Raw genomic sequence first — 12,505 nt, 5'->3', positions numbered from 1 at the left:
GCATTTGAAAATCACTGCCATGAGAATACGTTATTTCCCCCTCAAAGTTTCCAAAATATATTAAGGTTTTTTTTTTACAAAAAAAAAATATATTAAGGTTTTACTCTTAAGTCGTATTCACAAGTTAATTCATGTATGTGGTGTTTATATATGTTTAGAGCTTAAAGCACACTAAACATGTACATAGGATGATAAGAATTGTAATATTTCTATTATTAAAAAGTAAAATAATTGGGATCAAGAGAGTTGCAATAATTCTATTGTTTTCAATAACAAGAAATGAAATGAAAAAAATAAAAAATGAAACTGCTTAAGATCAAAGCTGATTTGATGAATTGATACGTTGGAGATATGACCATCTTCGTGATCTAAAGTTCATTATATGCACACGCATTATCCAAATAGAAAGCGACCACCACTTTCACAATATAAACTAACACCTAAAAATAAGCGAAACCAGTAATAAAGAGAATAATATATATATATATATATATATATATATATATATATAATATTACTTTTAACATATCTAAATAAATGTGAATTTCATTGCGTTTTTATTCAAAATCTTCTTCCTAGATGAATCATTAGCCATTAATTAAATAGGTAACCGATGATCATTGACAATTATGTAAAGTTCACCAAATGTTAGTTATCTCATCTCAAAGGTATACTCTCATTTGAAGTATATACGTAATTTGTTTCTGCAATTTAGTTGTGATTACGGATATCAAAAATAAGTTGAGTAATCTTGACTCACAGATGAAGATGTAATATATTATCTTCATAATATTTATTGGTTGTTCGTATTTGAATGATAGTTTCGCTTTCATATTTGGATCCTATAGAATATAACTTTTATCAAATAGAAAGGACACACCCATCGTGCTTCAGATGGTACCCTCATCCTTTTAAATCACTAAGTAAATTAATAAAACGTTATTTTTAGAAGTGAAAAATACTTTTTATTTTGTTTGAGTATCTCTTTGTATTATTGCTTTACTCTTTTTTATTCAGTTGATGGAGGTCGCATTTGCAACGTGAATGCATAGTTGCAGAACAATATATCAACCCACTAATCAACGATATAAAAGCTACAAAGTATTATGCATATCACTTATAATATGGAAAATTATATATTATAATTAAATAATATTATTAATTACCTATTGTTAACGTATCAACAATCAATTAGCCTATGACTTGCATATTTCTCTTATATTAGCATTGTTTGCGTGTACTTAAGGAAATCAGTTCTTAGGAGATTGCTCATCATAGAATTTATAAAGCTTAGAAATCTTCTAGTAGACTACAAAAACATGCATATATTCAAATAACTCGTTATAAAATACATTTTAACATGAAGCATATTTCCAAACCCAATTTTTTTTATCCATCTACAAAATGTGATAACCTCCTAGAAGCATAAATGATAAGTTAAGACTTTAATGGCGCATATACACACTTTTCACACTATTGTTTGGTTGTGAGAAAACTTTGCAAGCTACAATCTCTTACATTTGTTGGTTTTACATCTCTTACCATCTATTATTTTTTTTTGGTTGTTGTCAACATGCAAAGATAAATTAACTGATTTTTGGTTAATAAATCTAGTTGGATATATATATTTTAGAAAACAAAAATTACACAAAAAACTAATAAGATATAGTATGGTTTTACTTTCTTATATTCAAAATATCAAAAGTGACATAAAGAGGAAAATAGAAGCAGATTTTAGACCCATATACTATATTAACAGAGTTTCGAACGTAGGAAATCCAACAAATCCATCATATATGTTGGTCACACTGAGTATGCATCTTTAGTCCAGTGACCACCTCTATCACTAGAGTTCGACATCACTAGACTTCAACTCCATATGGCCCCATTATATGTGATAGACTTTGAATAAATTCTTCTCAAGAGAGAATCCAATTTTACCTTTGTATTATGGCTCTCGATAGTGATTACCCCACCCCACTAGCACATCTTAATGGGTTAGTAATGCACTTCCTTATCAAAATTGTTTGTATATCTTCTTTATATATTTCTTCCAATATTATTTCGTGATGGTTTATTAAATAAATCAAAAAAAAATTGGAGATATATATTCAATGTAAAATGATTTGAAGTTATTTGATTTATAAGAACATGAGCACCATTGAGTATCTCCACCCGTTTTTAGATTAAAATAATAATAATAAAAAAACAACTAAAAGGAAGAGATATAGAGTGACAATTGCTTCTCCTCGGAGAGATGCAAGTCTCTTAATAAAAAACTTTTATTATATTCATCACTTTTTCATTAGACAATATTTTTCAATTATTAAAACAAAGTTTGAGAAACCAATCACGGTTTCTTGCCAAGTCTAAAGAGTTTTAGATGATTGTAAGAAAATTAAAAAAAAAAATTAATATGATTTTATTAAATCACTCTAAAATTTCATTCAAACATATGAGTTGTTTCTCTCTTTTTAAACTGATAGAGTCCACAAAAAAAAATCAAAAATCACAATTTAAAATATTTTTAAAAATAGTAGATTTCAAAATACTTTATAAAATAACAATCTCCGTAACATTGCTTTTTTTTGTTTAAAACATGTTTGAATAACAACAAATTTATCATGTTAATAAAAATTACCTCAAATTTCTGATTAGACTGACAATCAACAAGCATATTAATATTTTTTTGTTCACTGAGTTAGATAATCAACAAACATAAAAAGATATTGATTCAGAAGAAAAAAAAACATGTGCAAACGCGCCGTTTTAAGTAATTCCATCGGGAATTCGGGATAGGGCCGTATCAGATTCATTAGAAACTTCAAAAGCCTGAGAAGATGAGATAAAGCCCAAACGTAAGATAATAATCGTTTTAGGCCCATAGCAAAACTGAACCCCTAGTTTCCACTGAGTGTTACCCATCGTCTAAACTTCTGTCACTGTAAAATCTGATCTACTGTGTTAATTGCTACTCCGATCAGCACAGTAACTTTTATTTTTACACTAGTTTTAATAATTTTTTATTTAATCCAGTTTAAAAGCTTAAGTATAATTACAGTTATAACCTTTATGTTTATTCTTCATAAGCCCCATAAGAATAGCTCTCGCCGGCCGGCGTCTATAGAGTTTTTTTTTTGAGTTGCCGTTTAGCTCAAAAGCGATGAGCATCTCACAGTTTCCTCCGCCTGCTTCTCCATCTCCATCTCCATCTCCGGCGAGTTTATCATCATCATCATCATCATCGATGAGGCTATGGAGACCAGCTGCTCAGAGTAATCTACGGAACCAGTGGTTAAAAAAAAGATGAATGCTTTTACTCACTTTTGTGTTTGTTAATATGGGCAATATAGGTTTGTGCCAGCGATGAAGTTTGGTGCGTTGAGTGACATGGTTGGTATCAAGGAGAAGACTTTGAAGAAGCTGTCTAAGCAACAGGTGAAAAGTTTTGAACTTTTACAACACTCTTTTGTCTTTCTATTCTGTGTGTTTTTTTACTTCACATATTGAGTCTTTGTATGTTCAAGAGTTCGTATCGGATCAAAGCTTCTATCTTCGTACAAGGAAATGGTGAGTGTGTGTGTGCACATGACTATCTAGTATTCTTGTGAATTTGGAATCTATAAGCAAATCTGTGGTAAAGCTACAGGTAGGTGTTGTTGTTGAGATGGTGAATGTGAGTAGATATCTTAGATGTTATATGAAGCTCGAGTCTATTATACAGTTCTCTGGCTCTAAGGAAGATTCAGATGATGCTGGAGATTGCTGTGGCATCCCTGTGTTTAATTTTTTGAATGTCTCTGCATTTGGTAAAGCTCAATAAACAAAAAAAAGAAGAGAAAATAATAAGTAGTTATTGATTTTCTTTCTGTTTGTTGTCTTTGAAGTTTGGTAATGTCGATATGATCACAGAGAAGATGGCCGAGGAGCTTGTGGAGATGTTCAAACGCCAAGTAATTCTAAAGGTAGGTTTACTCTCTCTCTTCCTCCTAACTCTTTCTGTATATAATCTTTAGGCTCTTAATTAGCTTCTGATTGTTTTCTGCCATAACATCAATATCAATAGATGAGCTATTTGTTGACTTATCTTATGCATATTTGTTGCAGGATGGATGAGATATTAGCAACGGTCGGAGAAGAAATTAGACTCACCTTCTAAAGTTTGAAAGCTATTCCTTAGTGCGGCGTCTGGTTAAGTTTCTGTTACTTTAAAGCATGACTGCTTCTACAAAGCACAAAGTGACTTAAAGAGACAGAGGAAGAGATTTTTAGAAAATCTTAGCTTTGATGAAACTCAATTGCTATGTTTTGTTTACTGGAAACCATAGGTTGTAACCTTTTGTTATGAGCAACTACTCTTTACTAAGTATACAAATGGGATTATTTTGGCTTACAATATTCGTGACGATGAATACATTAATGCTACATGTTGTCTCGTAGGAAAGCTCCGGCTTCTTAACAATAGAGACCTTCACAGTTCTCAGAATCCTGACCAACTACTAACTCATACCCACCCAAGAAATACAAACATACATATGAATGGGAACTACTGGCCAAAAACAGAATAATATGAACGGATTCATCAATAGTTAGTTAGAGGGAGAGACATTGTACCCTGTCTGGAATATTCCGAGGCATTGGAGCTATAGTAACATATCTTTGTGGGTTTAACCTAAGTGAACTCACGGTCCGGTCCGTAGATGAGGATGTTGGGTGGAACTTCGCAAAACGATTGATCACTGCAAACTTCTCTAGATCCTGGAGTTCCACGCTCAAGTCTGCAATTGTAGTTCCGTTCTGTAGTCTGCAACAAGGACCAGATATTCATGAGATTAAGCCGCCAAAATGAAAACCCATTTAGAACTAGAATCAATTACTAGAGAGAGAGAGAGCTGTGTTTTTTTACCCTGCAAAGTTAGTCTCTAGTTTCTGTGACCTGCTAATGAAATCTTCAGCAGCTTTGGAGATGTACTGGTCACTGATTGTTTCAGTGTTCCTTCTCTCAGACACCCTACACAAGAGTGGATAAGTTTGTGTCAATACATAACCTCAAACTCTCCAGCATTTCAAGGATAACAGTACATATCCTTACGGGTTTGATTTGTTCTGGGGCAAAAGGCATTCGCTCCTATCAGTAAAAGTGGAGCTACATGCATCTCCTAGTGCACCTCTTGCAGCAGTATATGCAACAAACTCATAGTTTGAGCTAGCAATCAAAGATATTACCCTAGCAGGAGGCGGGCGAAATAGTTGTTGCATGAGTTGTGTTGAATATGTAAGCCTTCTCTTTGATCTGATTGGTAGGCCATCCTCAAGTAAATTCCCAAATTCCACCTGTGAGAACATAAGCCATCAACGTAATCAACAACATTGGACAAAGAGGCAGGCGAGAAAGTATGTAATGAGGAAACTCACCTTTTCAGCAAATTGATTAGCTGCTCTGGCCCAATCAACCTCGGCCTCACTGTAAAGAGTGTAGTAGATTAATACGGTAATCTATATGAAAGATTAAAAATCAATATTAGTGCTCATAAGCCACACACCTGCGAGTCTTAAGCCTCTGGGAACCATGCATGACTTCTTTATTCCAAGATAGAAGCTCTGATGTGGCGGTTTTGCGCTTCTTTGGTTTATCAACCTTCAGAAGTGTATGAGTTGCACCATGAGGCAATGACTCAGATGAGGGAATCTCCGCTCCTGGTGCGGAGCCTGACATTTGCTGCGTATTAAACTGCTTTGGAGATTGAACATTATGTGAGCCATCAGCTGAACTCCCAACATTAGAAGATTTTTCTTCTATGTTCAAGGAGGTGAGTCTCCCTGTATTATTCACGGGTTGCACCAGTCCGTTCTTGAAAGTTCCATATTGATTATACCAGGATGGAGCCATCTGAGGACTGATTTGTTGTTGATGATCTGCTCCAGCCGCGGCTGAATGATTCTTATTGGAGAAACTCTGAGAAACAGTTTGGCCGAAAGGTAGCAAGTGGTTCGCTGATTCCTTGTGACTCAATCCATCTCTCAGTAAACCATCAGACCTTAAAGGTGACTGTTGCTCCTCTTTGGAAGCTACCTTTTGAAGATGAACAGAACTATCCTTGACTCTCTTCACAGTCATCTTGGGTGCGTCAGCCCCCCCATTTTCAGCCATAAGCTCATCGTGACGCATATTATCTTTCGGAAGGTTGTTTGAAGGAAAAGAGCGATCAAAGGTTTGATGATTGCTCTGCACCATTCTGGAGAACATCGAAGCAACACCAGCTGTTTGTTTTGCACCCATATCTTGACCCTGCAACTCTTGCATATTCACCATGTCCCTCCCACTTAATGACATGTCTCCTCCATTTTGAGAGGATAATTGATTTCTCTTCTCCTGCCTTGAGAAGATGTCTTCTACGTGGCTATTGGTAACTGGATGCGGCCGTAATATATCTAGCTGAGGCTTAGGTGGCTGGTTCCAAAACCGATGTTGCGGTGCTGAAATACCGGCTCCTGAGTCAGATCTCATACCAGAAGAGGAACTCTGCTGAGGCGAACTGAATACAACCTGAGGCTGAGGAGCAGACAGCATACGAAACCCTTCAGCTGAATCTCCTTTGTTGTTGTGGGTCGTAGGATTCAGAAAGGAAGGTTTTTGTGCTGAATAGTCACTGCTTTGATCTCTTTCTTTCACTTGAAGGGTTGACAACTCAGAGGATGAACTGACTAAATGGTTAGAAGTTAATTGTCGAGTATCAACAGGCATCAGTTGATTTTGGCGATACCCTTTGGAATATGGAAAACCAGAGGCATTGTTGCTTTCTCCTTGATAAGTGGATTGCTGTGGAAAAGATTGATTAGATGCCCATGGAGCAAACCTTGATTGACTTGTTGGTCCTTTTTCAGGGGCAATATGAAGTGAATTCAATGGCTGCAAAGAATTCATAGAAAACTGCACATTATCAGGTGAGGGAGCTGGTTGAGATGGCAGAGCCAGCTGTAAACTAAACCCCTGAGAAGCAGATGACGACTGACTATGACGAAATTGACCACCATTTTCTGCAGAGGGTGTTGATTCAGGAATATTGGAAACATTTGTTTCCACAGAATGCTCCTCCGGCTGGTCCACCTTGTGAAGAAGCTCAAGCATAGTCTGCCTGCACAGGAAAAAAAATTCAGAAGGGCAATTGCAAGCAAATAGTGAATAAGAATTACTCAATGACCACAGTAAGAAAATACATCCCCAATGAAAATTTGTGAAAACAGTACTCAGCTAGTTAGTTGACAAACTAAACCTTTTCAACCCAAAGGAAAAGTACCTTGACGCATTCTTCACTTGATTACACATATCAACGCTCCTGTCGGCTGAAGCAGATGTAGTAGGTGAATTTTCTGATCCTATGCTTTGTAAAACATGTCCCTGCCATAATGAAGCCAAAAAGAATGTTCAGAGGGATTCAGATTTACTAGAACAACGCCCAAAACCAATGGATAAAAATTTACCCTGTCAATTTGCATTTTCATAGGTGGCTGACTAAGAGACTTTGGCTGCCCAAAATAGCCTTGATTTCCTGCAGAAACGTGCTCCAGTGTGGGTGGCAAATGGGCAACTTTTTCTCGATAAGGCTCATCAGTGACACCAGTATTACCCATGGGATGATAGTGAAATTTGCGACTGATCTGACTGCCATCTCTATAATTCACTTGAGGGGTAGCTTTCTCCACAGAGTTATTACCCAAATGCTGTTGGTTTTCCTGGACATCCCTAGAGGCAATAGACTTGTTTTCCGCAGTGGCAATGCCAAATCCATAGTTTGCCTTCATTTGTAGATTTTGGGTGAAGTGATTCTTCTGTTCAACAGGAGCAACTAAGTTTGGATTAGAAGCAGCCTTCCAAATACCAAATCTATCTTCAATACCCTCATTCGTTTGAATAGAGCCCGAATCACTCTGGAGTCTCTCACTTGGTGCATTTGAAGCCTTGACGCCAAGATTCTGGACCCTGTTACCAAAGCCTGCGTCATTACTGGATGTTTCTGCTACAGCAGATAGCATAAGAGCACTCCAACCCCCACCTTTCAAAGAGGGGCATGCATCATTAAGGTCAGAACTACTGGACATCAGGTTTCCTGTCAAGCTCATATCAGTGTCGTTTCCAAATGCTTCCCACAAATTGTCATCCGAACCAAACAAAATCTTTTCTTCTGTTGGATCTAAGGCTGTCGACTTCTGTGACCCAGAAACATTTCCAGGCGCTTTTATATATGATTTTTCTGGTGGACCAGAACCCTTCATCTGATCGAGTTTCTCCTGCGCTGAAACGTTTCTCTCGCGTGGATCATCTTGCTGGAAACATTCAAAATTTGGGCTATCATTTGAACCTGGAGCTGAAGTATTTGAGAACATCGCTCTCGCCTGGTATGTGGATCTAGGTAGCATAAAACTATCAGGCTGATTGGTGAGAGTGGAACCATGCTCCGAAGATAACCTGTTCATCTGAACGGAAGAGAAGGAATTTTGAGGTGCATTTGCCCCACCAAGAGGCATGCTGTACAAGGAAGGTTCAAACTGTAAGTTCGCCTGTCCGTGCTCAGCGCCAAGCCCACTGGATGAAACTGGTGAAATGCCGGGGTGCATCCAGTGTGTATTTCCTGACACAAGATCAGGCTGCCAACCATTACTAGACGCATCCTGAAGAGGGATACCATTAATCAAAAGGTGTGATTGATTATCACTTGAGCGATTTCCATTTACTGCATGTGAATTCAAAGAACTGAGCTGCCTGGCTTCCAGCTGTTTCTTATGAAGCTGTTGTTGAAGTTGATACTCATGCATTTGCTTAGCCATAACTTGCTGCTTTAGTACTTGCATATCATTGAAAGTCATCTGCTGCCTTGGAAACGGCTGGAGCATGCCAGGCGGCTGGCTGTTTAATTGCTGTTGACCACCAAAGAAATCACAATTAACCGGAGATTCTCCGCCCATCTCAAACCTCATAGGAGTTTTATGAATGTCTGAAGTAAACCCTTTCGCTGATAAGTTATCTCTACTAGATTCTACACCCACTCCCAAACCATTTGACCCATTCTGCATTGCCATCCCATGCATGTAACCATTTGTGAGTTGCTGATTATCTTGCAATAGACCTCTGGAGTACTCAGACCTTATAGAAGAAGGTTGCTGCTGCGTAAAATTCAAGCCATGGTGTGAATTTGAAGACTGCCATCTCTCTGGATCAACTGGAATAAGCAAGAAAGGAACGTTTTAAATCTCCAGCATAAGCTAGAAGCTAGTCATATAAGTGGACAAAACGCATACCAGGTTGTTGTGTGCTATAACTCTTCAGACCAGCAATACTGGATGGGTCTATATGCCTATGGTTTCCAACTAAACCGTTACTGAAACCGGACCAGCTTCCATCAACCACCTGAGACTGATGCTGGTCTTGAGATAGGCCTTCTTGTCCAAAGAAATTGTGGATCCTCTCCATAGATTTAGCTCCTAAGAATGATTCTAAATATCTGGAACCTCGAATAGAAAAACAGAACAAAGTTCAAGATTTGTGGTCTCCATAAATAAAAGTATTGAAAGAAGAAAAAAAAAACGTGCAGTGACGTCTAGGGAACCACTTAAGAGCTCCAATCAAATTCCGAAACTATAAACACACACTCAATCTACTCCTAATCCAGCAAACTTGAGACCACATTTGATACTAACTGTCATCAAGATCTTTAAACCAAAACCAACTAAAGCTCAATCCTTTATTAACAGCTCAAAATCAAAGCTAAATCAGAAACAAAAAAATACAGAATTGCTTTAAAAATCTCGTGAATCCTCCACTCGAGATCAAAATCAAATCGAAGCTGAAACACTACACTAACCAAGAATCCAATCTCAAAACGAGAGCTTTCCATACTTAAATTCCTACCGAGAAACTTCAATAATTGGGTATTACAAATCAATCTCACATACTAAAAATAAAAGTTTAGGGTTTCTAAAAAGGGAAAGCGAAAGATGCGAACTTACACTTGTATCTACAGCAAATGGAAAGCCTTTCTTCCTCCCAACCTCGATTTTTCAAAGAGTGCGTTAGGGTATCCGAGCTCAAGAGAGAGAGAGATAAAGTGATCGAAATTTTTTCAACGGCGGGCGCAGGAGCAACACTGAGGTTCGGATTCGGAAGCAAGTTTCAGGCTCGGGTCCAAAGCAGATGGCTCGCATTTTACTGAAACTCTCTTACGGAGACAGAAGGTTACAGAGTTGTTGTACTTGTGGGCCAGTGGCCAGTGGCCAGTGACGGACCATTGTAACCAAAATAATCATTTCACAAAGACTTTCTTGAGTGATTTTTGTTTACCAATTTATTATTGGGAGAATTTTCCGAACGGTTAAAATCTCAAGTATAGTTAAGGGAATGATAGTGGTTTTTCTTCGTCTGTATAGTAACTAGAGTAAATAGCAAATTATAATATTTTATATGACAAAATTCCAACTGAAGTTGGAGTAAATTTAAATGTGAAATAAAATATTACTCTAAAACTATCATTCAAGATGAAAACACTCAATAACGGTTAGCAATCAAGAGAGAGAAAATAGTGTCTTTTCCCTCCCCCCAAACCTTCAAAACCCTAGTTTCACATCCGCTTTACTCTTAATTTCGGTGACTGGAAGCTCTCCAGCTCCGGTCGCCACCTCTGTCCCTTCTGTTCTCTAGTCTTTCCCTTAACCCCCTCGTCTTACTCTCATCTTCTTTGTGTGGTGCCTCTGGATTTTCACGGGAATACAGTAAATCTAATCGAGGGTTGCATACGTGTGTGGTCTTTCTGGAGCACCTGCGAAGAGTAGAGTTCATCAAGGAGCTTAAGGAGCCTTCGATTTTTCGGTCTCTGCTTTTCAATCGGAGCAGATCTGGGTCAGATCTGATCTTGCCCTTCGCCGGAATGGATGGTGAAGCGTCGCTGCCTCCTCCTCCCCTCAATGGCACCGGCTTGTATCTGTGCGTCTAGCTGGACTCGTTCTCAAGGTCTCGTCAGAGCTTCTCTTCTCCAGTTGGAGTAAAGGCGGTGCCAAGGCTCACCGTTCCGAGGACCTCTGTTTCTTAGGTTATGAGACGTCAACCATAGCGTGCTTTTGGTGATTGATTGGCTTCAACTTGCTGTTCTCGATGTCGACTCCTTGGGTTTTGAGGACAACCCATCTGACGACATCTCCAGCCTTCTCTTGTCGGTAATGGCGCTTGTTTTCAAGGAGCTTCACTCTCCTTCCGTGCTTCATTTCCCATCTTCCAAACTCCAGCAGATAACTTCTTTGTCTCCTTGATGATTCCGCTGCATCCTTTGTGTCGCGTAGCCGGATGGGGAGCTGCATTGACCGTATGCGTTTGACCGTAACTTGTGCCTTTCACTTCCAGCGGCGTTTACTCAGGTTTTCAGTTTGGTCTTCTGCTGAGTTAGCTTGGGCTCGTTTGTTAGCTTCTTCCTCCTCATGTGGAGCTCCGGAGCGGGAGCCAGCCGCCTCCGTCGATGTCTGCTTGAGCCACTTCGGTTAGTGCTTGACTGAACCTGTTTTCTAGCTATTCTCTTGACGGTTTGGTTAATCTTAACTGTCAAGAAGCGCTTGGAGTGGGAGTTTAATTTTGATGTCTCTTGTCCTGTAATGCTTATTAACTTCATTGTGCACCATTGTTGGCAAGCTTGGAGTTAATTCCTTAGTGTCTTTGGGTTTTTTTTATACTTTTTGCGGCTCCATAGATTCAAAATGGCTGTAAAACAGAATCTGATTGCACTTCAGTTGTAACCAAAACTTCATTATGATTAATGACATTTACAATTTAGCAAAAAGATGAAAACAAATGTTATATGTTTTTCTTTTCTAACAAAGATTTGATTTTACGGTAGTACGGCTGACAAGAAGTAAAGCTTCAGTGTGCATTACGTAATTTAAGATGTCTAACTTATCTCTGGGTGGACTGTCAAAGTGTGTCGACTGCATTTAAATAGAAATTTTACTAACCAATTCAAACTCTCTCTAAATAAAAGAGGTCAGTCACTTTTGCCATAATTGAAAGCTAGTCTTCTACTTTAAAAAGAGAAGAACAAAAAAGCGTAAGGGTCACTTCTTGGTCCACTCTCCAATAAACAAAGATTTTGGTTGAGAATGGCGACATGCAATTCGCGGTTTTCAGTGCGGAATTGTCAAAACCGTCAATTGATCACCATTCACCACTGTCACTCAAAAACGCACACTAGTAAAAAAACAAAAGTAAATACGCAAATTATTTTTGTATACATGCAGAATCCAAAAAAAATGCACTTTAAAACTACTCTCACGTATAAGATAGTGGTTCAGCTGAAAACCGCACCTGTGTAATTAATATTTGTTTCAATATAGCACAAAGTCTACGTTTCAAATATCATCGACTCATGTACCACTATTTATAATATGAAAATTTTACTCCTAGAGAGACTTTATGAGTTTCCAATTACACAGACACATTGAACTTACCACACACATTTCGTGTATCTAA

The 12,505-nt window shown here is 38.1% G+C and overlaps 1 protein-coding gene across 1 annotated transcript; it reads right to left on the bottom strand.

Annotated features, from left to right (window-relative positions):
- Window positions 1-4,327: 4,327 nt before the first annotated feature.
- On the bottom strand, window positions 4,328-10,213 carry LOC106375855. Its single transcript, XM_048754985.1, has 9 exons — window positions 10,006-10,213; window positions 9,298-9,500; window positions 7,483-9,218; window positions 7,299-7,399; window positions 5,544-7,136; window positions 5,416-5,464; window positions 5,093-5,334; window positions 4,907-5,011; window positions 4,328-4,804 (listed from the first exon to the last, which is right to left on the bottom strand). Exons 2-9 carry the CDS (start codon window positions 9,467-9,469, stop codon window positions 4,594-4,596), a joined length of 4,209 nt encoding a protein of 1,402 aa, XP_048610942.1. The 5' UTR covers window positions 9,470-9,500; window positions 10,006-10,213; the 3' UTR covers window positions 4,328-4,593.
- Between the last annotated feature and the right edge of the window lie 2,292 nt (window positions 10,214-12,505).

Source organism: Brassica napus, chromosome C4, assembly GCF_020379485.1.
Source record: "Brassica napus cultivar Da-Ae chromosome C4, Da-Ae, whole genome shotgun sequence".
Lineage (NCBI taxonomy): Eukaryota > Viridiplantae > Streptophyta > Magnoliopsida > Brassicales > Brassicaceae > Brassica > Brassica napus.
Note: the sequence above shows the minus strand (reverse complement) of the source record. Positions and strands in the feature narration are given on the sequence as shown.